The 23,317-nt window shown below is 55.5% G+C and overlaps 3 protein-coding genes across 6 annotated transcripts in view; 2 read left to right on the top strand and 1 right to left on the bottom strand.

The window, feature by feature from the left end:
* BCKDK (branched chain keto acid dehydrogenase kinase) overlaps nt 1–3,557 on the top strand; it is a 4,139-nt gene extending 582 nt beyond the window's left edge. Inside the window, exons 2-12 of one of the 4 annotated variants that reach the window (XM_006729851.3) lie at nt 23–402; nt 501–569; nt 661–771; nt 1,089–1,136; nt 1,217–1,336; nt 1,419–1,517; nt 1,712–1,785; nt 2,082–2,210; nt 2,301–2,390; nt 2,849–3,007; nt 3,101–3,557. In XM_006729851.3, coding sequence (XP_006729914.1) covers nt 208–402; nt 501–569; nt 661–771; nt 1,089–1,136; nt 1,217–1,336; nt 1,419–1,517; nt 1,712–1,785; nt 2,082–2,210; nt 2,301–2,390; nt 2,849–3,007; nt 3,101–3,245 — 1,239 coding nt within the window. In that variant the 5' untranslated portion in view covers nt 23–207 and the 3' untranslated portion in view covers nt 3,246–3,557. Of the gene's footprint in view, nt 1–22; nt 403–500; nt 570–660; nt 772–1,088; nt 1,137–1,216; nt 1,337–1,418; nt 1,518–1,711; nt 1,786–2,081; nt 2,211–2,300; nt 2,391–2,848; nt 3,012–3,100 lie in introns of those variants that run through there. The other 3 variants (XM_031024326.2, XM_081819671.1, XM_081819672.1) reach the window with 3 other exon arrangements.
* Nucleotides 3,558–7,165: 3,608 nt separating this feature from the next.
* On the top strand, nt 7,166–17,416 carry KAT8 (lysine acetyltransferase 8). The gene is made up of 11 exons (XM_006729852.3): nt 7,166–7,409; nt 8,740–8,814; nt 8,895–9,070; nt 12,696–12,749; nt 12,850–13,014; nt 13,818–13,907; nt 16,081–16,221; nt 16,319–16,412; nt 16,534–16,684; nt 16,824–16,978; nt 17,238–17,416. The coding sequence occupies exons 1-11, from the start codon at nt 7,199–7,201 to the stop codon at nt 17,300–17,302; spliced, it is 1,377 nt and encodes a 458-aa protein (XP_006729915.1). The 5' UTR covers nt 7,166–7,198; the 3' UTR covers nt 17,303–17,416.
* PRSS8 (serine protease 8) lies at nt 17,377–21,665 on the bottom strand. Its single transcript, XM_031024329.2, has 5 exons — nt 21,309–21,665; nt 19,411–19,573; nt 18,817–19,088; nt 18,561–18,727; nt 17,377–18,439 (listed from the first exon to the last, which is right to left on the bottom strand). The coding sequence occupies exons 1-5, from the start codon at nt 21,391–21,393 to the stop codon at nt 18,131–18,133; spliced, it is 996 nt and encodes a 331-aa protein (XP_030880189.1). The 5' UTR covers nt 21,394–21,665; the 3' UTR covers nt 17,377–18,130.
* Between the last annotated feature and the right edge of the window lie 1,652 nt (nt 21,666–23,317).

Raw genomic sequence — 23,317 nt, 5'->3', positions numbered from 1 at the left:
CCCCCCCCCCCCCCCCCGGCAGATGGGAGCTGCCCCCTGGGGGCTGAGCTTGTCAGCATCCTTGACCTGCAGTCGCTCCTGAAGTCAGAGAAGAGCCCCTGCCCACCCAGCACACCCCTTGCCCCGCTTTGGGGTCGCCTCGGTGTATCTGGTCCTCTGCCCTAGCGGCCGCCTAGTCCAAAGAGAAACAAAGGAGCAGAGAGGACGATGATACTGGCGTCCGTGCTGGGGAGTGGTCCCCGGAGCGGACCTCCACTCCGGCCCTTACTGGGGCCTGCACTCTCGCTCCGGGCTCGCTCCACATCAGCCACCGATACGCACCACGTGGAGATGGCGCGGGAGCGCTCCAAGACCGTCACCTCCTTTTACAACCAGTCGGCCATCGATGTGGCAGCGGAGAAGGTCCGGAGCTGGAGTGGGTGTCCAGGGAAGGGGTGGGGCTGATGTGGTGGGGGCGGGGCGTTGCAGATCCAGTGCTCAAAGCCCATCTGCCCCTCCAGCCCTCAGTCCGCCTCACTCCGACCATGATGCTCTATTCAGGCCGCTCTCAGGATGGCAGCCACCTTCTGGTAAGATTCCAGCCCCCTATTTCTGTCTTGGTTCCTGGAGCCCTGGCACAGCCATTCAGGCCCTGGCCCTGACTTCCCTCTTTTCTCCTAGAAAAGTGCCCGGTACTTGCAGCAAGAGTTGCCAGTGAGGATCGCTCACCGCATCAAGGGCTTCCGTAGCCTTCCTTTTATCATTGGCTGCAACCCCACCATACTGCACGTGGTAAGGGGGCCTCTGGGGGGCGTGGGTTTCTCTCGAGGGGACTGTAGATCAGTGTGCCCCCAACTGCCCAAGGGATGTATTGGGAGACGGGACCAGAGTGGCAGAAACTTGTCTGCCAAAAGGTTTCAGGGCCAGAGGGCTCAGACCCAGGCCTTAAGAGGCCAAAGTTCCATATTCATTGAGGCTTAAAAGACCATGATGGGGGTTTAAACCAAGTGAATTGGGATGGATGGCAATCCCCATGGGTAAGCATGGGTGGCTGTTCTCTACCCAGTGCCCACGGCATCCCTGTGAATTCCTACACCTCTTCCTTGCAGCACGAGCTGTACATCCGTGCCTTCCAGAAGCTGACAGACTTCCCTCCGGTGAGGGCTGGGCCAGGGCAGGGTGAGGGGCTGAGAGGTCAGGGCTGAAACATCCAAGCTCATGACTCTGTGGCCTGTAGATCAAGGACCAGGCGGACGAGGCCCAGTACTGCCAGCTGGTGCGACAGCTGCTGGACGACCACAAGGATGTGGTGACCCTCTTAGCTGAGGGCCTGCGCGAGAGCCGGAAGCACATAGAGGTCAGGGGCAGCACAGTGGGCACCCGGGCCTATCGGGGGGCCTGGGAAAGGCACAGGGTTTCTGAGGCCCCACTCTTCACAGGATGAGAAGCTCGTCCGCTACTTCTTGGACAAGACACTGACTTCGAGGCTTGGGATCCGCATGTTGGCCACACATCATCTGGCGCTGCATGAGGACAAGGTGGGGTGCTGGGATCTGAGACCTACCAGGTGGGGCAGAGGGGACTGAGCCAGGGTCTCCCTTGGGCTGGGGACTGGACCAAGGGCCTGGGAGAGGCTTGGGGCTGCTTCAGCGGTCCAGAGAGATTGCAAGCATTTGGTGGCCGAGGTGTGGGTCAAGGTACTGCTTAGTCCTGACTTTTTTTCTCCTGCCAGCCCGACTTTGTTGGCATCATCTGCACTCGCTTATCGCCAAAGAAGATTATTGAAAAGTGGGTGGACTTTGCCAGGTGAGGCTAGAACAGCTAAGGGGGTGGGTGTCTTCTGGCTGGAAAGGCTTGGGTCTGAGCCCTTGCCTACGGCAGGGGTTCTCAAATGTGGCATTTTGGGTCAGATAATTCTTAGGGGCCGTCCTGTGCCTGTTAGGATCTTTAGAAGGATCCCTGGCTTCTATTCAATGCAACTCCCTGTTGTGGCAAGGAAAAATATCTCTAGAAATTGCAAAATTCCTCTGGGAGTGGTGGGGGCAGAATCACCTCCATCTGAGAATCACTGGTCTAGGTTTGAACTTTGCTCCTATCCACAGACGCCTATGTGAGCACAAGTATGGCAATGCCCCCCGCGTCCGTATCAATGGTCATGTGGCCGCGCGTTTCCCCTTCATCCCTATGCCGCTGGACTACATCCTGCCTGAGCTCCTCAAGAATGCCATGAGGTGGGCTGGCTGGATATGTTGGAAGGGGGCAGACAGGAACTGGGATGAGGCTGGGGTACCACCACCTACTGGTCTTTCCTCCCCGCGTAGAGCCACGATGGAGAGTCACCTAGACACTCCTTACAATGTCCCAGACGTGGTCATCACGATCGCCAACAATGATATCGATCTCGTCATCAGGTTTGCCCTTAGTGGGAGTTAGGCTGGGATACGTGGGGGTTCCAGGCACTGTTTCTTCCCTGCTGCTTGACCTTGAGCCAGGACCTGCCCCCCACTGGTCAGACAAGATACTCTCCGGTTCTGAGAATGCCATGAGCTGGATATGAACGGATCTGGGGCCGGCTGCAGGTGCCAGGGGCCCTATCCTTGTCAGCAACTGAGGGGCCTGGAGTGGGGAGTTAGGATGTTGGGTTGACAGTAAGTGTAAAATCCCGTGAGAAGGTACAGCAGCCAGTGGCCCAGGCAGAAGTGAGGATGGAAGGATGTTGCTTATAAAAAACAAGGCCCCAGGGTCTAGGTGGATCACATTCCATCTTTGGGTGGAAGGGGCAGGAAGGCAGACTTCGCACTGTTTGTTTGGGAGGTGGTGAGGCCCCCACCAAAGCTGGGCCCAGCCCATGTTATCAACATCTTGCCAGGATTTCAGACCGGGGCGGGGGAATCGCTCACAAAGATCTGGATCGGGTTATGGACTACCACTTCACTACAGCTGAGGCCAGCACCCAGGACCCCCGGATCAGCCCCCTTTTTGGCCACCTGGACATGCACAGTGGCGGCCAGTCAGGGCCCATGCATGGGTGAGGCCCCACCTGGCTAGGATGGAGGGGTGGGGGGGGCCCCAGGGGACTCAAGCCTCTGAAGCCTCTATCCTATCCCCCTGCCCATCCCAGCTTTGGCTTCGGGCTGCCCACCTCACGGGCCTACGCGGAGTACCTCGGTGGTTCCCTTCGGCTGCAGTCCCTGCAGGGCATTGGCACAGATGTCTACTTGCGACTCCGGCACATCGATGGTCGAGAGGAAAGCTTCCGCATCTGACCCCACAGCCCTTGGCCTACTTGCCTGCCTAGCCTGGGCCCCACACCCTGCCAGGACCTTCTGGGTGAGGCAGGGTGCCACCCTGCTCCACATGCTGCTGCATCTTGGGCCTTAGGGCCCCAAACAGATGGAATTACATGGAGCCCGGTGCCACCCCTCCTCTACAGAGGCCCACTGCTTCCCTGCCTCCAGGCCTTGGGGGAGAGGAAGTGGGGACCCTTGAGACCTCCAACACCAGCTCCGTTATTCTCGTTCCTGGGGAACCCCTACCTTGACCTGCTGTTTGTTATTAAAGTTCACATTTTGAATGCCCTCTTGGGCCCCGTGTGTGGGGAGGGCAGGTGGGCTTTTGTTTCCACCCTATTCTGGTTCCCTGGGCCCTTGGGTTTAAGTAGCTTGTGTCCCAGTCTCGAACTGTCCAGACAGCCTGTCAGGCCAGGTGTAGAATTGCCCCCAAATCTCTTTTCATTTAACAAATGCTAAATTTCATGTAACAGGTGTTTCTGGGTCCCAGGCGATATCGAAGGTCCAAGTTGGCCCAGCTTCAGGCCTCAGTTCTGACACTTCTCTTATTGACAGTCACAGGTTCTGGAGGTGAAGGTTACCAGACTGGGCAACCTCCTGAGCCATCTGATTCCTGAGCCTGAGTAAGATTAAAAATACTGCCTGCCAGTTGTGCCTGCTTCTGCCAAGAAAAAGGAACACACAAGATTATATCCTGGCATGTCCCAGGGGACAGTGGGGCCCTGGTCCGGCGGGGGGGGGGGGCAGAAGGAAAGGGCTCCAGATAGCAGGTGGTGACCCAAGGGAGGGGGAAGAAAGGCCTGAAAGCCTGCTTGGTGGGACTGGTGATGGAAGTGGGGGGTTGAGGGGAGACAGGAATTGTATCTGGAGGTCAGATGTGACTTACCAGGCTGAAAATCCTGCTGGCTCTGGCACGGGGGTTGAGGCTGGAATTTGGCCAGGAAGCATGGGCTTTCTCCTGTAGGCAGCAGGAATCCATGGACAGATTTTCAGCTAGAAAGGGATGTTTCCAGTTGGCTTTCCTAGAAGAAGACGCTGAAAGGAGGGTTTGTGTCCATGTGATTTGTTGAGAAAGTGCTCCAGTTAGGGAGTAGGGGAAGCAGAAAAGGGAAGGGCAGGAGGCCAGACAAGGATGTCATCTCAGGCAAAAGTTCAGAGCCAGCTGCTAAGTTCTGTCTTCGAGCTGGAGGCGGGAGAGCTAAATTCCACGGTCATTGATGAACTCTGCTTGACAATCATTGGTTAATGTCTGTGTTGGGAAGTAGGGGTGGGTAGGTACTTAAACTTTCAAGTTGAAAACTTCCCTTTGCAGCTTTTTTTTTTTTTTTTTTAAGATTTTATTTATTTATTTGAGCGCGCGCAAGAGAGTGAGAAACAGGGACGCCTGGGTGGCTCAGTCGTTGAGCGTCTGCCTTCAGCTCAGGTCCTGGTCCCGGGGTCCTGGGATCGATCTGGCTCCCTGCTCGGCGGGAGGCCTGCTTCTCCCTCTCCCACTCCCCCTGCTTGTGTTCCCTCTCTCGCTGTGTCTCTCTCTGTCAAATAAATGAATAAAATCTTAAAAAAAAAAAAAGAGAGAGAGAGAGAGGAGGGGGAGAGGGAAAGGGAGAGAGAGAATCCCAAGCAGAATCTGCACTGAGCCCAGAGTCCAACGCAAGGCTCAGTCTCACAACCCTGAGATCATGACCCGAGCCAAAATCGGAGTTGGACACATCACTGAGATCTTGACCTGAGCTGAAAGTGGGAGTCGATGGACACTTAACCAACGGAGCCACCCAGGTGTATCCCTGCCCCGTTTAACCCCCCACCCCTCCCTTTTCAGCTTTTTTAAGGCAAAACAGCTCTATTAGCCCAAGGGATAGTTTGACAAAGAGCCTCTGGCTTTTGAAAGCACATCAAAGGTAATCTGGATCTGAAGAAGCAACAAAAAGAAATTCCAGAGGGTCTGGGTGAAGCATCTACACAGTTCTAGAAGTAACAGATTTGCACATTAGAAGGGAGGATTAGAGGGAGAATAGTGAGGAGTTGGTGTAGTAACCTGGATCAGGGATTTATAAGGCCCAGGCTAATCCTCAACTAGAAAGGATAGCAACCCTGTTAACAAGATGTTGGGTGAAGTCAAAAGTGAGGCACCAGAACCCTGGGTGGAGAGAATAACAGTCTTGAAGATGGGGGGTGGTATGGGGAGTGGGAGAAGGCATTGGAATTTTTTTTAAAGATTTTATTTTTTGACACAGAGAGAGAGAACACAAGCAGGGGGAGTGGGAGAGGGAGAAGCAGGCTTCCCACCGAGCAGGGAGCCCCATGTAGGGCTCGATCCCAGGACCCTGGGATCATGACCCGAGCCGAAGACAGACGCTTAACAACTGAGCCACCCAGGTGCCCCTGGAATTTTTTTTTTTTTTTAAGATTTATTTTAGAGGGTGAGGAGGGGGAGAGGGAGAGAGAGAAACCGTCTTAGGCAGATTCCGTGCTGAGCATGGAGCCTCACGTGGGGCTCGATCTCATGACCCTGAGATCATGACCTGAGCCGAAACCAAGAGTCCAAAGCTTAACCAATTGCGCTACGCAGGCGCCCCAGGGCATTGGAATTTTTTTTTTCTTGCCTGACTTGTTTATTTCTCCGGATTCTTATGCAGCCAGACACTTGGCATTCACTGTCCACTCTCCCCCCAGTTCTTTAATTTCCCCAAAGCCAAGTTACCAGTGCTTCCCACTGCCATCATCTCACCCCCAATGAACTCCACTATTTCTTTGACCGAGAGAGACACAGCGAGAGAGGGAACACAAGCAAGGGGAGCAGGAGAGGGAGAAGCAGGCTTCCTGCGGAGCAGGGAGCCCGATGCGGGGCTCGATCCCAGGACCCTGGGATCATGACCTGAGCCGAAGGCAGACGCTTAACGACTGAGCCACCCAGGCGCCCTCCACTATTTCTTGATCTGAAACCTGAGCCCCATCCTCCGGCCTTGAGCATTCCACCCCGTTAGAATTGCTTTTAATCCCAGTAACCAATTTATAAGTCAAAGACGATTCAGAGAATGGCCAAAAAGAATGTTTATTGAGCACCTACCCTGTTTGACACTGTACAACACACTTATTTTATATACAGAAGAGACAGGTAAATATATGGCTTACCCTTTATATAGCTCTATGGATTGTACAGTTATGTATAATTTAACCTTTACGGTCGCTCTGAGGATGGACACCCTTGCACAATTTACCCAGAGTAGGGTCAGAATCCAGGATTCCTCATTCACTAAGCCCAAGACGCTCTCCAATATGTCCACTGCCTTTGACTAGTTTGTTTAGGGGATGTCTGTTGTAGGGGACCTGGTCCTTTCTTTAGAAAGGTTTCATTCTACGAGAGCAACTTACTCGCTATCCCTGGACATAGACGTCCTGTCTCCCTCACCCTGAACAAGGAAGGCAGCTCCCTCAATCTTTATAAAAGGGGTGATCTGGGTTAGTCTGGCGGAAACGGGCGGCGCGGGGGTGGGTGTTAATTCCAGGCTCAAAGCCCTAATGCCAGGCAGCCAGGGAGGCCGCTCTGGCTCGCCGGGTACCGGGTAAAGTGGGGGCAGCGCCTCTGGTAAGTGGCACATCCTGGCTTCCTCGGGTACCAGGCCCTTTAAAAAGATTGGGCTGAGTCATCACATCAGGAAAGTCTTTCTCCTCTTTCAACTCGGGGTTCAGCCATATTTCCAGACGGAAAAAGAAAAATTCCGTAACTTGGCAATCGGCACAGAAAGGTCAAACTTGTCCGGGGCGGCGGGGGTGGGGGTGGGGGTGGCGCTGGAAGGCCGCACTAACCAATGAGCTCTTGCCACATCACAGACCCCACCCTCAAGCCGGCAGCGGCCTCCGCCACGCGTCGCTGACCCGGAACTAAAGGGCTGCGCGGCGCCGGATTCTGGCGTCATTCTACTACAGCGATGGCGGCTCAGGGAGCAGCTGCGGCGGTTGCGGCGGCGACTTCAGGGGTCGCGGGGGAGAGCGATCCCGGGCCCGGGGAGAATGCGGCGGTCGAGGGGACCGCCCCGTCCCCGGGCCGCGTCTCTCCCCCGACCCCGGCGCGCGGCGAGCCGGAAGTCACCGTGGAGATTGGAGAAACGTACCTGTGCCGACGCCCGGACAGCACCTGGCGTGAGGGCGGGGCCCAAGGCCAGGGGGCGGGGTCTGAAGGCGGGTTCTCTGAGGGGCTGGGCGTCATGGGGGCGGGGCTTGAGGGAAGAACGCGGAGTTTCGGGCTCTCCCGGGCGCCGCCTCGTAACCCCAGTAGTCACCACAGTCACCGAGTTCTTCTAATGCTGTGTAGAGCTCCCATTCTACTTGCTTGTCCAATCTTAGGCTTCATTGCCTTTTCACACAAAACCGTGGTTCCTTGCTGGTGTGTCTTGTCTGCGATTTCCTCTTCCAGCCCTCTTCTACAACCGCCAACGAAGAGGACCTACGGAAACAAAAACGAGCTTCCCTTTTCCTTCCCTCCTCTTCCCTCATCTTCAGAATAAACCCCAAATTCCTTAGAATGGCGTGCATCTTTGTGACCTCTCTGGTTTCTAGCCACTGCTAGCAAAGGCCATTGCCGAGCAGACCACATTGTACCCACTGAAGACCATATGCCTTTCGCCGCCTGTGCCCGCTGCTTTGAATGCCCTTCCCTTTCTCCTGCCTGGTTCACCTGGCTCGCGCTTACTCAACCTTTTAACATCCCATAACTCCTGTGATGCCATTACTGATTTCCTTCGGGCAGAGTGAGTCGTTCCCTTCTGTATGTGCCTGCAACATTTTCTTCATACCTCAGTCAGCTGTGGTATATGTGACATTATGTTGTCATTGTCAGTCTGCGTCTTCCCCTATCAGAGTGGGAATTTCTGGAGGGCAGGGCATCTTGTGATTCACTGCAGTGTTCTCTCTACCCAGCAATAACACAGCATAGGACCTGACACGCAGTGATTGCCTTACTCATTTGTTGGATGGTCTGCCAGTTGTCAGGCATTATGCTAAAAGCTTTAGAGGCATTAACTCTCCCTCTGAGGTGCGCACTATTATCCCTATTTTGTAGATGAAGAAACTGAGGCTCAACCAAAATAATTTGCAGTTAAATAAAGGAAGTGGGGAGCTAGGATTATATATAAACCCAGAGCCAGCCCTCGTGACTCCTGAACAAATGAACAACTGAGTATAAAACAAGCATTGAATTTGAAGCCAGACTTAAACCCAGTTAAGTGTTAGCTTCTTAGCACTTTTCAAATACGTGAGCCTGGGTAAGTCTCAGTTTTTCATCTGCAAAGTAAGAGTAACAGCTCCAACCTGGCCCACTTCACAGGCAGTGATCGATGGAATGGCAGATGTAGGCAGGTGATGTTAGCTTATGTATGGCCCTGGAATCGGGAAACTGCTCCTCGATGTGAAGGATCCTTCTTGTCCCATCCCTGCCGGCCTTCCTGATGATCCTAGCCTTTTTCTTTCACAGATTCTGCTGAAGTGATTCAGTCTCGAGTGAATGATCAGGAGGGCCGAGAGGAATTCTATGTACACTACGTGGGCTGTGAGTGACTTGGGGGTATCGGGCCTGGGAGGTGGGGGAGAGGGGTGGAAGAGCAGCACCCTCATGGCCCATCCTCACAGTTAACCGGCGACTGGACGAATGGGTAGACAAGAACCGGCTGGCGCTGACCAAGACAGTAAAAGATGCTGTGCAGAAGAACTCAGAGAAGTACCTGAGCGAGCTGGCTGAGCAGCCTGAGCGCAAGATCACTCGCAACCAAAAGCGCAAGCATGATGAGATCAACCATGTGCAGAAGGTCCGGGTCCCCTCCCCTTCTCCAAGGCCTCAGGAGGCTCAGCTGCCTCTGCCAGCTCCCTTGAGTCCCAGTGCCCAAACCACAGCAGCTCCCGTTTCTAAAGCTCCTACAGTGTGTCAGGGACTTTACCTATGTTTTGTCACATATTCTTCACAGAGGAGAAAAGTGAGGCTCAGAGAGGGCAAGCACTTGGCTACAGTCTCACAGGAAATGGCACAGCTGGGACTGGAACCCAGGCCTCCTGCACCAATAGCCTCCTTTGTCTCCTATTTGCTGTGCCACCTTAGACAAAGAATTTAAGTCCAAAAGGAAGGAAGAGAATGAATGATATTGGGCACTTGGCTGCTGCCAAGCACCGTGCTGAGTCCTGCACGTATATAAGCTCATCATGTCCTTCCTAACAATTCAGTGCCACGGGGATAATGGTTTCTGTAGATGGGAAAGCAGGATCAGAGAGGTTAGGTAACATGCCCAAGGTTACACAGCTAGTAAAAGGGTGGGCTGGAATTAGAATAATAATGGCAAACATTTATTGGCTTGTGAGCCAAAGTTACAGGCTAAGTATTTTGATACATGATCTCCCTGAAGTTTCACAGCAACCTTGTGAGGTAGGCATCATTATTATGTCCAGTTTACAGGGGAAGAACAGATAGGTTTAAGAACCCGGTTAGAAATTAGATTTCCCAACTGGATTGTCCAACTTCAGGGCACCAGCCCTTAACCATGACTTTGCCACGTCCTAGAAACTTGGGCCACTTGATCCAAAACCTGGAAGGATCCTTCTTGATCCAAAACCTGGGTATTTTTCCCCAACTCCTGCCACCCCTGGGGGTTATTTCCCCCCACTCTGAGCCTCAGTTTCTTGATTTGTAAAATGGGGAGTGCAGATGAGACCAGGGTTTATTGAGTTCTCAAGCACTTAGACATTCATTAGTTTCAGCCAGTGCAATGTCTTCCTTCTGAGTGCTCATTGTGTGCTTTGGGGCAATGTTTTTTCCAGCTGTGGGGCACAGCCAAATTAGCTCAGTGGGTTGTAACAGGCTTTTAAATTTAAAAATGAAAGAAAGAGGGGCGCCTGGCTGGCTCAGTTGGAGCATGCAACTCTTGATCTCGGGGTTGTGTGAGTTTGAGCCCCATGTTGGGTGGAGAGAAAAAAATAAAAATATGGGGCGTTTGGGTGGCTCAGTCAGTCAAGTGTCTGACTCTTGATATCAGCTCAGGTTTTGATCTCAGGGTTCAAGCCCCGCGTTGGGCTTCACGCTGGGTGTGGAGCCTGCTTTAAAAAAAAAGAAATAGGGTAAGATAGGAAATACCGCAATACATTGCACTTTATTAAAGGTAAGTATTATTTTTGAGAAGCTTTTATTTCAAGTACAGATACATACACTGTGTATACACAGACAGGTCAGCTGGTTTATAGTGCTGATTGCATTTCCTGCTGTGGGCTTGTGATAAAAAAAAATTGAAATACCCTAAGCTAGAAAGACCCCTCAGGGTCTAAGGCAGCAGTGTCCCATTGACCTTCCTGTGATAAGTGGAAATATATCTGTACTGTCCGATCGAGTAGCCCCACTAACCACATGTGGTGGCCAAGCACTTGAAATGTGTTTGGTGTGGCCAGAAATTAAATTTGTGTTAAACTTAATGAATTCACGTAGTCACATGTGGCCAGGTCTAAGTTTCTCTTAGTTCCTCGACCAGGTTGCACTGGCAAATTTAAGTCTCAAAAATGTACCTCGAAGCTGGTAGTCGGCAGGGTGGATGACAATGGGCCAGAGGTGATAAAATCAAAGGATGGATAATCGGCGAGTTAAGAATCAGCAAGGTTCTTCGGAGCCTAATTAATGTTTAATTCTAAATAAATTGCAGCATTTTAAGAAAAGTAGTGTTTTTGTAGTTCTTTAACGCATTTGTGGAAGAGGATTGTCTTTTGTGAGAGTTGGGAAGTGGGTTTTTAAAGAGGCATATGAGGAGGAAAATCTTTCTTCTCGCATCTTTGCGGGGGTTAGGCTCAGAGTTAGACCAGCCAGGGGCCTGTGCTCAGTGGTGCTGGGTACCAGTTCTGTGACCTCGCCGCTCTGTGCCTCAGTTTCCTCTTTGTGCAGTGTGGATAATGAGCACTCTTGTCTCAGGGGCTTTGTGAGGACTAAAGAAAACACTACCTGTGGAGTGTTTGGCACTTGGAATAAATGGCAGCTAGCTAGTCCCCGAGGGCAGGTGACCTCACCTCTCCCTATTTACTTCTCTGTAAAATCAAAATAAAAAGGCTACATCTCAGGGTGGCCGAAAAGGTTACATGAGGCCAGACAAGCAAAGTGCTTTGTGCAAGGGGGTCTAGGTAAAATGCTGACTCCTTCCTCCCTTCTCAACTGCAGGGCGAGGCTGCCGTCCTCCCCTGGTGTAGGTCATAGGCCTTCTTGGGCCCCCTCTCCATTATCAGGCTGTGCTTGGTTGCTCCTACAGAGTCTGGCTGAGGAACAGGATGTGCTGGGAGTGTGACATGACTTTTAGTCTCTGCTTTCTAAGGACTTGGGAAAATTGGGGAAACTAAGTGGGAGCAGTCAGAGGGGATTGTTGTTAACCAGTGCGTTCCCAACTTGGAAAGGAGAGGGTGTGTTGTGTCGGAAGAATTCAGTCAGGTCTCCGGGAGGGGGTGGGCAGGGCGCGAAGCCTTGAAGGACAGGAAAGAGCACAGTAAAAAACGATTACACAGGATGGATGGCTCCCAAAACTGCCTCATCTCACACTCCCCTGGCTCATGCTCTGCTCGAGGTTGAGTAAGCATTTTTTGGCGGCGAAGGAGAAGGAACTGCAAGCTCACAGCACGAAGGCCACAGAAAGAGGGGCCTTGAGAGTGTAGACGTGGAAGGGCTGCGACTGGAGGCTGGGAATCTGTGGAGGCGTCGTTAATGGTCCAGACTTGAGATGGTGGCAGTGGCTCTTTGGAGTTGGACAGAGGAGAGTTCGAGAGAGGGACCGGTTGCAGAGACATCAGGGAGGTAGAACTGACAGACCGTGGCCCTTGATTGAATGCCAGGCTGAGAGGAGGAGGAGCTACTCTGAGGGTGATGCCCCCAGTGAGACGGGGGACCCCAGGAGGATGAATAGGTCTGCGGGGAGGACGGGCTGAGTTCCTTCCTGGACACCTCGAGTCTGATGTGGCTGCGGGAGGGACCTCGGGAGCAGGCAACTCCCTGGATCTGGTGCTCAGGAAAGAGGTCCAGTCACGCTGGGGAGTCCAGCACCAGTTCCTGCTATGGGCACGGAAGATAAGATTCATTCTTCATTTGCCTCATGACAATTTTGGCAGAGCTGGACTGATCCTTTTGTATTGCCCAAGGACCGGAAGCAGGCCTTCTGCTCCTAGCCCTGTTCATCTGGCAAAAGGTCCAAACTTGGGCGTCAGGGATGTGTGGGTGGGTGGGTGGGTGGGAAGGCAGGAGAGGAGCTTGGCCCAGCCAGCTTCAAAACCGCTTCAAACAAGTTAGCTGTTCGTGTGGTTATTATTGTCATCCGGGGGATGAGGTCTGGAAGACAGGAGGGAAGCACCGGGCTCCGGGGCAGGGGAGGGACAGCCTGAGCACCACTTCTGTTCACCTCTGTTCCCGGCTCTGTCCTTGCCCAGACCTATGCAGAAATGGACCCCACCACAGCAGCCTTGGAGAAGGAACACGAGGCGGTAAGCAGGGGCCGGGCTCCTGCCCGCGGGCGCTCCCTCGGCCGGCTTCCCTCGCCCCGACGGAGCCAGCCACTGCCCTGCACTCCCACCTTACCCACAGATCACCAAGGTGAAGTACGTGGACAAGATCCACATCGGGAACTACGAGATCGATGCGTGGTACTTCTCACCGTTCCCCGAAGACTACGGGAAACAGCCCAAGCTGTGGCTCTGCGAGTATTGCCTCAAGTACATGAAATTCGAGAAGAGCTACCGCTTCCACTTGGTGAGCCCGGGCCAGCTGGGCCTGGTGAGAGAGGGGCCGCGGGGGCCGAGGGGCCGAGACAGCAGCGACAGGGAAGAGAGACAGGTTCCAGAGGAGTTGGGTACAAGGAAAAGCTGCCCGTGGCTCAAGAGACCCGGGTTCTAGGCCTGGCCTTGCCTTGGCTGGCGTGACCTTGGCCAACTCGCTGCCTTCCCCCAGACCTCAGTTTCCTCTTCCGTGGAACGGGGACGGTAATCCCCGCCCTTCCCACCTCCTCAGGTCACCCCAGACACTACATGTTTATCGAGGCCAGCCCAGTGCCAGGTTCCTCGGGGCAAAAGAGGGAGCGAGTATGGCCCCTGAGCAATGGGGCTGGAAGGGGGGGGACAGATGGGAGGCATTGGCAGGGGTGGCCCGGGGGTGGGGTGCTGGGGGCTCGCAGCCTCGCGCAGCACGGCGTTTCCCAGAGGGCGTGACCTGAGGCAGATGTGTGCGGTTTGGGGACCGCCAGTGTCATGGATGAGAGCCCGCCAGAGTCCTCCGGAGCCAGGCTGGCCTGAACTTGAGACCATCTAGCTGTGTGATATGCAAGCCAGTTCCGTAGCCTCTCTGCGCCTCGGTTTCTTCATCTGTAAAAGAGGCTCTGTCTCCTCAGGTAGTTGGGAGGCTTACTTGACGTAGGTGAAGTCCGGGGCCCAGGGTCTGTAGGTGGGGAAACAGAAGGGAGACCTGTTGCAAGCCGCACAGGGTGGGATGGGGGTGGGGGGGCACCTAGCAGGAAACCTCAAGGTCTCAAGGCTTTGTCTCCCCGCCCCCACCCCCAGGGTCAATGTCAGTGGCGGCAGCCCCCCGGGAAGGAGATCTATCGCAAGAGCAACATCTCCGTGTATGAGGTCGACGGCAAAGACCACAAGGTGAGCTGGGGGGCCGAAGTGCCGTGGGAGGTGGGGGGGAGCACCTCCTGGATGATCCTCGTTGTCGCCGAACGGTAGAGGCCGGCCTGAGGACGAGCCCCCTCCGGGGAAAGGCCTGTGAGGTCATGCTTAGTCTGGCGCTTGGCCTGTGGTTGGCGCCCGGTAAACATCCGGCTCTGGGGCGCCAGCCTTGGGGACGGTTTCTGTTCTGCCCTGAAGACTTTTCTCCTGACGAGGTGGCTTGGGTTGGGGGCAGTCCTGGCCCAGAGTAGAGATTGTCACGCCTGAGGCTGCTTCTAGAAGCACTTTCTCTTTCTGCCTGAAGGAAAGGTTTCTTCCCTGGGAGGGGACGGCTTTGTGTGACTTGCTGCCGGAGAGCCGTGTAGCTCTGGCCGCGGAGTTCCTTGTTTCTGGCAGGAGGACCTCGGTGGGGCAGGGTGGGGCATTTGGGGCCTTGCTTTGCTGCCATTGAGCACCTGGCCTTTGCCTGGTCAGTCTGGGAAGCTCTGACCAAATGTCCCTGTTTCCCAGGGAAGGGGACCGTAGAGGGTAAGGCCAAGAGGGCAGGCTTCTGAGTGGCTCCTGCTTCAAACCGTGCTGTCATTGACTAGCTGACCGTGGACAAGTGACTTAACGCTGTTTGTTCCTGTTTCCTCATCTGTAAGATAGGAGTCATGATTACGTTGACCTAATAGGATTGTTGGTGGAACAAATGAGCAATGCCAAGTACTTAACTCGGTGTCTGGCATCAAGCAGGTGCTTAGTAAACGTAGGCCTTTGTTATTATTGGTGACCTCCTTGTGTTCAGCCAGCCTTGAGGTAAATAACTCAAGGGGAATATTGGCTCTTAGCCTGGCCTGGGTCCCTTGCTTTGCCTTTCTGAGCACGAACAGGGTGGGTGGCAGAAAGGGCTCTAGCAGGAGACATGGGTGTTCTCTCTAGCTCTACCCTGTTAACTTTGAAGCCTCAGCCAAGGACTCCCTCTCCCCAGAACCTCAGTTTCCTCCTAGGTAAAATGGGCTAGCAATGCTGGACTTCACAATTGTTGGGTCAAATAAGAGTGGATGTAAAAGGTGTCATAAACCAGAGGGTCTCCTGATCTGTGCCATGAAGCCAACGTCAAGGTCTCATTATCCGTCCTGATATTGGTCTCTAGCCTGGGTAGGTGTCTGGGCCTACAGCAAGGAGGCTCCTGAGGCCCAGCAGAAGAGTATGGCCAAGTGGGCAGACCGCTCAGGCTTTGGAATCAGGCTCAAAGCTCATCCATTCAGCAAACATTTACCAAGCACCAAGCTTCATGCTTAGCCTCATGCTGGGTGTTGGGGATACAGCTATGAATAAGACAGAACTCATATACCAGTTTGAATTCTGCGCTAGCACTCACCAGCCATGGGACCTTACGCCAGCCACTTCCCTCCTCTGAGCCTCACTTTCCTGATCGGAAACCTAAAAGTTAATGTCCCTGAAGATTGAACTCCTATTTAGCACTCAGAAGTGGTAACTGATTGGGACACCTGGCTGGCTCAGTCGGTGGAGCGTGCGACCCCTGCTCTCGGGGTTGTGAGTTCCAGCCCCATGTTGGGTGCAGAGATTACTTAAAAATAAAATCTTAAAAAAAAAAAAAAAAAAAAACTTTTTCTGCCCATGACTCCTGTTTCCATGCTATAACTAAACAAACACCTTTGGGGCACCTGGGTGGCTGAGTCGGTTGAGTGTCTGACCCTTGATTTTGGCTCAGGTCATGATCTCGGGGTCGTGAGATCCAGCCCTGCACCCAGTGCAGAGTCAGCTTGGGATTCTCATCTCCCTCTGGCCCTCCCCCCCCATTCGCACACACACACACTCTCTCTCTAAATAAATAAATAAAATCTTAAAAAAACAAAAACAAAGCAACTCACCTTTTTGCACGGGGGGTGGGGGAGAAGTGGTCACTGGTTAACCGAGCTCTCTGGTTTTTAGTTTCCCTGTCCATCTGGAAAATGTAAGACTCCTTTTGGTTCTAAGTGCTTTTGTTCTTGGTGGGGGGGCCCCACTTCCCAGCGGCTCGGCATTGGCTGCTCTCTGAAGGCTGGTGTTTGCGGAGCGGGTGGCAGCCGCTGCCCAGGCCTCCGTGAAGCTAGGTGGGGAGTTATACCCGCTCCCTGAGCCTGCTTCCACCTCCCCTGCCCCTCAGATTTACTGTCAGAACCTGTGTCTGCTCGCCAAGCTTTTCCTGGACCACAAGACCTTGTACTTCGACGTGGAGCCCTTCGTCTTTTACATCTTGACTGAGGTGGACAGGCAGGGGGCCCACATCGTTGGCTACTTCTCGAAGGTGCTGGATTGGGAAGCCCAGGTTGAGGGAGGGTGGGGACTCTGACCGGGAGAAGGGGCTGAGCCTCCGCACAGGTCCTGACCACACACCCCTGTAGGAGAAGGAGTCTCCAGATGGGAACAATGTGGCCTGCATCCTGACCCTGCCCCCCTACCAGCGCCGTGGTTATGGGAAATTCCTCATTGCTTTCAGTGAGTGGTTCCTGGCCTACGGAGGAAGGGGCAGCTGTGGTGGGGGCCATGGCGGTGGGGGGGGATGGGGGGCGCCAGGGCGGGGCCGGGTCCTCCGAATCCTCCTTTCCACCGCTGCCAGGTTACGAGCTCTCCAAGCTAGAGAGCACAGTCGGCTCCCCTGAGAAGCCGCTGTCTGACCTGGGCAAGCTCAGCTACCGCAGCTACTGGTCTTGGGTCCTGCTGGAGATTCTGCGAGACTTCCGGGGCACACTATCCATCAAGGACCTCAGGTGAGGGCCCTGGAACCCTTAAAGAGGGAAGGACTCTTCTAAGATTGGCCGTGATCCCACGTCCTTGTCCCCTTTTGCTGTCCCAGTCCGACCCCACAAGGGAACTCTGCCCAACATCCGTGCTAATCCCTTTCTGCAGCCAGATGACTAGCATCACCCAGAATGACATCATCAGCACCCTACAGTCCCTCAACATGGTCAAGTACTGGAAGGGCCAGCATGTGATCTGTGTCACACCCAAGCTGGTAGAAGAACACCTCAAAAGTGCCCAGTATAAGAAACCACCCATAACAGGTAGGTGGGGGGCTGCCCAGGGCGTGTGTGGTGGGGGGTAGGTGTTAAGATCTACTGGGAGCCAAAGCTACCTTTTGACTGTTACATGATCCCAAAGTAGTCTGACCAGCTCCTGGGACGGAAGCCTGGGGCAGGCTCCTCATTCCCAGGTTTCCCTGCCCCCTCCCCAGGACTCAGTATGCCCTTGTTCTCACCTAGAGGTGAAACCTGGCCTGGGCCCAGAGGCCCAGCCCTGCCTCTCATGCCTTTCTCCCCACAGTGGACTCAGTCTGTCTCAAGTGGGCACCCCCCAAGCACAAGCAAGTGAAACTCTCCAAGAAGTGAGTGGGCTGCGCCCCGGCTGCTGGACCCGTGCCTCTCTGCCCCCCTCCCCCCGCCTGTAAATATGTACAGACCTGTTATGTCATTTTTTTTTTAATAAAGTAAGTTCTGCCAGTGGTTCTGGACTTTGGAGGTGGGAGGGAGAGGCCAAGAGCTGATGTTCTTCGTTGCATGTCACACACAGCCAGTTGTGCTCAAAACATTTTCCTTCTGCTTGTTCTTTCTATCCCTCACCCCAAGCCCAAGCCCAGTTCCAGTGGGGGCTCAGTCCTCCGGAGTCTAGGAGTCGAGGTTCAAGGAGGGCATGGCAGCCGATGGGGCAAGATTGGGGCCTTTTCTGTGCTTAAGAATATGCTGCCCGGAGGCAGCCCCAGCTCAGAAGACAGGCAGAGGGTGAAGTGATGGGGCTCATCCGGCAGAAGGAGCGCTCAGAGTGCTGGAGCCAGCCCTTCAGCAGCAATTAACTAGGCAGGTACCCAATCTTCTAGAAACAAAGCGGGGAGCCAGGGCTCATTTTCATCGTTAAGGGTCCTCAGGGGCTCCATAGGAGCCCAGCCAGCGGGTGGAGGTGCCCAGAGGCTCTAGCCAATACCACAGGTAGTAAACTCTTTGCCTGTGGGCTGTAGTCCCAAAGAACGAACCCAGAAGAGGGGGCTCAAAGGTCAGGATGGTGCTCTGGGCTCCCGCAGGTCCGGGCAGGAAGGAGTGACTCAAACCAGTCCCCCAGGCCCAGATGTCAGGGAAGGGCCAGCTCCACTCCTGGGCCATGCATCTGTCCTCGGGTGCAGTGTGGAAGTCCAGGAAGCAGGGTCGGCTCCCAGGATGAGTAGCTTAGCAGACGAGGCCCAGGGTCAGGCCTAGTGGCAGCAGAAGGACGAGCCCCTGTAAGCCCCGGGCTGGGGCCGAGCTGAAGGCCTGATGGTCGACACAGAGATGGCCATCGGGCTGGGACTCCTGGAGCTGGGGCCCCACACGAGGCTGGAGCTCTGTCACGTGGTAGTGAATCCAGGAGGCGTAGCTGGAGGTCAGCGTGTACACGCCAGGCCTGTTGGGGGCCCCACAGGCGTCGCCCCAGCTCACAATGCCTGCCAGGTACCAGAGGCCCCCCGCGGGGCAGGAGAGTGGGCCCCCAGAGTCACCCTGAAGAGAAAAGCCACAGAGTACCGTCAGGACGGGGCCCCGGGCCTCGGGTCAGCCATGCCAGCCCCTCTGGCCCTCATCTGCCAAAAGGCACTGGTCTCACTGCGCACCCCGCATTCACCTGGCAGGCATCCTTGCCCCCCTTCACGTAGCCGGCACACACCATGTCCTGCTGGATAAAGTGGGGCTCATCAGGCTTGGCGTCGATGTTGTACAGGCAGTTACACGTCTCACGGCTGATCAGTGGTACCTCGAGTTGCTGCAGCTGCCGGGGGGCCAGGAGGCTCACTGTGGGAGCAAAAGATGCTCACCTGGGGCCCCCTCCCCTGAGTCAGACACCGCCCCCCCACGCCTCTAGACATCAGCGCCCACCTCACCTGAGGGCGCCACGTGGCCCCATCCGGTGACAGTACATTGGAAGCCGTTGGGGAAGGAGGTGTTGGCTGCGGGGAGGCAGATGGGCCGGATGTAGCGGGAGAAGGAGACCGGCCTCCCGAGCCGGAGGAGCGCGATGTCGCCCTGGGAGCCCTCCTGGTGGTAGCTGGGGTGGGAGATGACCTGGGCCACGGTGCGGACCTCGGCCTCAGGGGTGTAGGAGTCCAGCTGGTGGGCCCCCAGCTTTACCTCATAGTCTTCCTTGAGGTGCTCCCTGCAGGCAGAGGGGCCAAGGCTGGGACCCAGGAGACCTCTCCTAGGTCCCTGCTCCCTGTTGGGGATCCCCGTTCCATCTACCCCCCCAGGTTCTGGTCCCAGGCAAAGGGCCTTTTAGATCCCAAACTGCATATTAGTTTCATCCTGTGACCTGTGACCTCTGGCCTTCACTCCTGACTGATCCTTTCGGACTTAATTATTGCTACCCCTGGACCCAACCCAAGGACTCCAACCTCCGGCCTAGGCTGATCCCTGAACTTTGACCTTAGCCCACTTTTGACTCCCCCCACCTCCCCCCCACCCCCCCACCTGGCTGGTACCTTGGGAAGCAGTGAGCAGCTGAGACCACCCACTGCTCAGACACGAGGGAACCGCCACACACGTGGGTGCCGTCGTAGGTGATGCTGACCTGCCAGGGCCACTGGCCGGCCGCTGCGCCACCACCCCCGGTGATGCGTGCTTGGGAGGCCACGCCACAGGAGGCTGTCCAGGGAGGAAGGGGAGGGAGTCAGGTCCTTCTGGGGCCCCCGCACCGGGCTCCTCGGGCCTGCCGCCCCCTGTTGACCTGGTCTGGAGCTTGGGAAGTGAGCTCACGGGAGCCAGCCACCCGTTTGTCCCCGTCCCACTGCTCGGCGGGCACGGCTGGTTCTGCCCCCTCACCATCCTTGTTACCGAGCTCGGGTTTCGTCCAGCTTCCTTGCTCTCGGGTCCTCCCACCTTCCATTCCGTCCACTCCTCACAAGTCAGAAGATCTTTATAAACCACAAATCTGATCGGGTCACACCTCAGCTTAAATCCTTTCCTGGCTCCACACTCTGCCCTCAAGATACATTCCCGACCTTCCAGGACACTACCACCTAGTCCAGCCATCCCTCCGGACACCCGTCACACACACTGGGCCACACACTTGTTTGCCTCTAGACCTCTGCTTATCCAGGTCACTCTGCCGAGCACACCTTTCCTCATCCCTACTCAGCTCAGCAAACCTATTTGCCTATGCAGGTGATTCACATGTCGGCCTCTCCTTCAGCTGCCCCCACGGGGCTGGCTGAGTTGGATGATGCTGGGAGCTCCCGGCCCCCCACCGCCCCCACCCCCGCATCCCCCAACGCTGCCCCCTCACACAACTGTTGTGCTGGTGTCTGTGACAGCACAGAGTCCGGGCATTCCCTGCTGACAGGGCCTGGAGCTGAGCCCCTTGTCCCCCGTGCCCAGCACACGGGGCTGAGCACACAGCCGCAGTCGTGGATGCGTGCTGAACAAACAACAGGCCTCCCACACTGCGCATCTGGTTTCCGGGACAGCCTCACCCCCACTGAGGCTGCGGCCCTTTGGAGCAGGAGCCGGCAGCCCTTCACAAAGTCACCTTCCTCGGAGCAGAGCAAACCGTCCGGCCAAGCTCCTCCTTCTCTCCTCGTAATAACGACAATAGCTACTAGTGAGTGACTGCCCAGGCGACGCGCGGGGCCGCGGGAAGGCTTTCACTCACGGACTTTATCTCCCTGAGTCCTCACTGGGCCCCAGGAGACAAACATCACCGACTTCATTTTTGAGGTGAGGGGACTGGCCAAGAACACACAGTGTGCGGTGAAGCGGGGACTGAAAACCAGACTCAGAGTCGCGTGGTGTGCCTTGGCTGGTCTTCCTCCAAGGTCGTTACCTCTGGACTCAGACGTGGGTTTAAAATCCCAGCTATGCCTCTCAGTGGCTGTATGCTCTTGGGCAAGTCACTTCTCCGTACCTCAGTTTCTTTCTCCAGGGAATGCCACTTACCGTCCCCATCTTACAGACTAATGGCAGGATTTACTAAGGCAATAAGGACGGGTAAGAGGGCCCTACCGGGGAGAGGGTCAGGCGCTCATGAAACACTCCGTTGGAATCTGAATCCAAGTCCCCTTCCTTTCCCCTCCCCCACACAAGCCTCGCCTTCATCCCCGTCTGCTCCTGGAGGAAGAGAGAAAGAGGGAAGGGTAAACAGGAAAGACCAGAGTTCCCAGACCCCTTAGCACCTGCCACTTCTCCAGAGGACCGTCCCCCACCCCCACTCCGCGCCCCCCAGGAGGCCAAAGCTGAAGGGAGAGGGAGAGGCCCAGAGCTAGAGAGGCTGGAAGCCGAGATAAGGGATAAGGGGTGTGCCCAGAAAAGGGTTATACCCTTGGCCTAAGTCCACCACCCCTCCCCCCAAACCCCACACTCTCTGACCGCCGCAAATACTCACCAAGTCCGGACCGGAATAATCCAAGTAAAAGCAGAATGGCCACAGCCCCCAGCCACCCAGGCCCCAGGCCTGCCCTGTGGGCCATGGCCCAGGACCAGGGCCCCTGCGGAGAGACACCAGGCACCCTAGGGAAGGTACTTAGGGCTGGTTTCAAAGGCAAGTTCCAGGTATCGGCCCCAGAGGGAAGGGATCCTGGAATCCGCGCTGGGAAGGGGGAAGAGACGTCCAAGGCTAACTTCGAAGGCAGGAATAAGGCACGAAGGGAGACGCTGGGGTCTCCGCAGCCGCCAGTGAGGACACGTCTCCAGCCAAGCCTGGCTACGCAGAGACCTTCCAGAGTGCTGCTGGATCCCTGGAGAAAGGCACCTACCTGCCTGCCCCTCCCCTAGCCCCGCCCTCCTTGCTTAGCTCCGCCAGCTTTTCTTGCTAACACGGTCCTAAGTCCTCCCAGACCCCCGGGGGTGGGGTGGTGTGTGTGTGTGTGTGTGTGTGTGTGTTCCAGGCGGGACTGGAAATCCCTTGATAGCTAGACTCCCTAGAATGTGACCCCACCGCCCTCTGTCCCAGGTCTTGCAAGTCTCCCAGACCAGTTATGTCCCCAAGGTTCTGGCCCAGTCTTTGTTGTCCTGGGGCCGCTGTGCTCCTCCTTTCTTCCCTCCTTAGGCCTGGTGTCTGAGCCCAGGGCACCCGGGGCTGCTCCCGGCGGGCCCTTCTGTTGAGCCTGCAGCCGCATCTGTGTGCGGTGAGGTGTGTTGAGTGTGATGGCAGGTGCCAAGCATGTCACAGGTATTTCCCGAGTGCCTACTATGTTCCAGGCACGGGAGACGAAACAGACACCATCTTCTGCCTTCGCTGAGCTCACCGTGAAATAGGGCTGACAGCTCTGAATCAAATAATCACATAGCAATTACAGAATAATTTCAAGCTAGGCACTGTGATAAAGAAGAATGGGGGCTCTGGGGGCCTGTTCACAGGAGCTTCGCGTAGGCTGGCATCAGGAAGGTGCTGTTAGAACTGAGGCCTGAGGGGCTCTGGGAAGGTGTTAAGGCAGATGGAGGAGAAGGGCGGTCCGGGGAGAGCGTTCTCAGGTGGACGGTGCAGGTAGCTCAGACTCTGGGGCCGGAGGCCCATGTGACCGGGTTGGGGGTCAAGTTCATCCTCCGTCCGTGTATGGGTCTGTGGGCAACTGGGCATGTATGTTGGCTTCAAGCCTCGGAAGAACAGAGCCGCGCTTCCCCACCTACTTTCCATAAGGCTAAGACCTCTTAGCCAAAACTTCAGGGCCCCCCCTGGAGGGCAGGGAATTCCTGGAGTGAGTGAGGGGCTACAGGCTAACTGCTGGGGAGGAGGGGGCAACATTGGACACTGTGGTGGGTTGGGTAGAGGGTGCGTGTATTTTTTTTTTTTAAAGATTTTATTTTTATTTATTTGAGAGAGAGAATGAGAGAGAGAGAGCACATGAGAGGGGGGAGGGTCAGAGGGAGAAGCAGACCCCCCCGCTGAGCAGGGAGCCCGATGCGGGACTCGATCCCGGGACTCCAGGATCATGACCTGAGCCGAAGGCAGTCGCTTAACCAACTGAGCCACCCAGGCGCCCTGAATAAATAAAATCTTAAAACTAGTTTGTCTTTAAAAAAGCAAGCAAACAAACAAAACCCTCTGCCCATCTCCTCAATCTCCCAAGAACTTCCTACTTCCCCTCCCCATCCTCTGCCCACTCAACCCAGAGATGGTGACTCCGGCCCCAGAGGGGACCCCTCTGCTACTCTCATCAGCTGGCTTCCACCCCAAGCACTCCTTCCCCAGGTCTCCATTTGCCCTTTTTCTGTGCTCAAACATCACCTCTTCTGTGACCCTTTCCTAATCCCCAGCCAGGGGTGTCCATATGTGCTCCCCACTACATTGCGAGCACTTCAGGGGCTGAATCTATCAGACCCCCAGACCCCCTGACTTAGTAGTTCGCAGGGAATGTGGTTGAATTCACGCAGGAAGGCGCACTACTAGATGTT

This window comes from Leptonychotes weddellii, chromosome 5, assembly GCF_054177405.1.
Source record: "Leptonychotes weddellii isolate Sample4059 chromosome 5, ASM5417740v2, whole genome shotgun sequence".
In the NCBI taxonomy this organism is placed as follows: Eukaryota; Metazoa; Chordata; class Mammalia; order Carnivora; family Phocidae; genus Leptonychotes; species Leptonychotes weddellii.
Note: the sequence above shows the minus strand (reverse complement) of the source record. Positions and strands in the feature narration are given on the sequence as shown.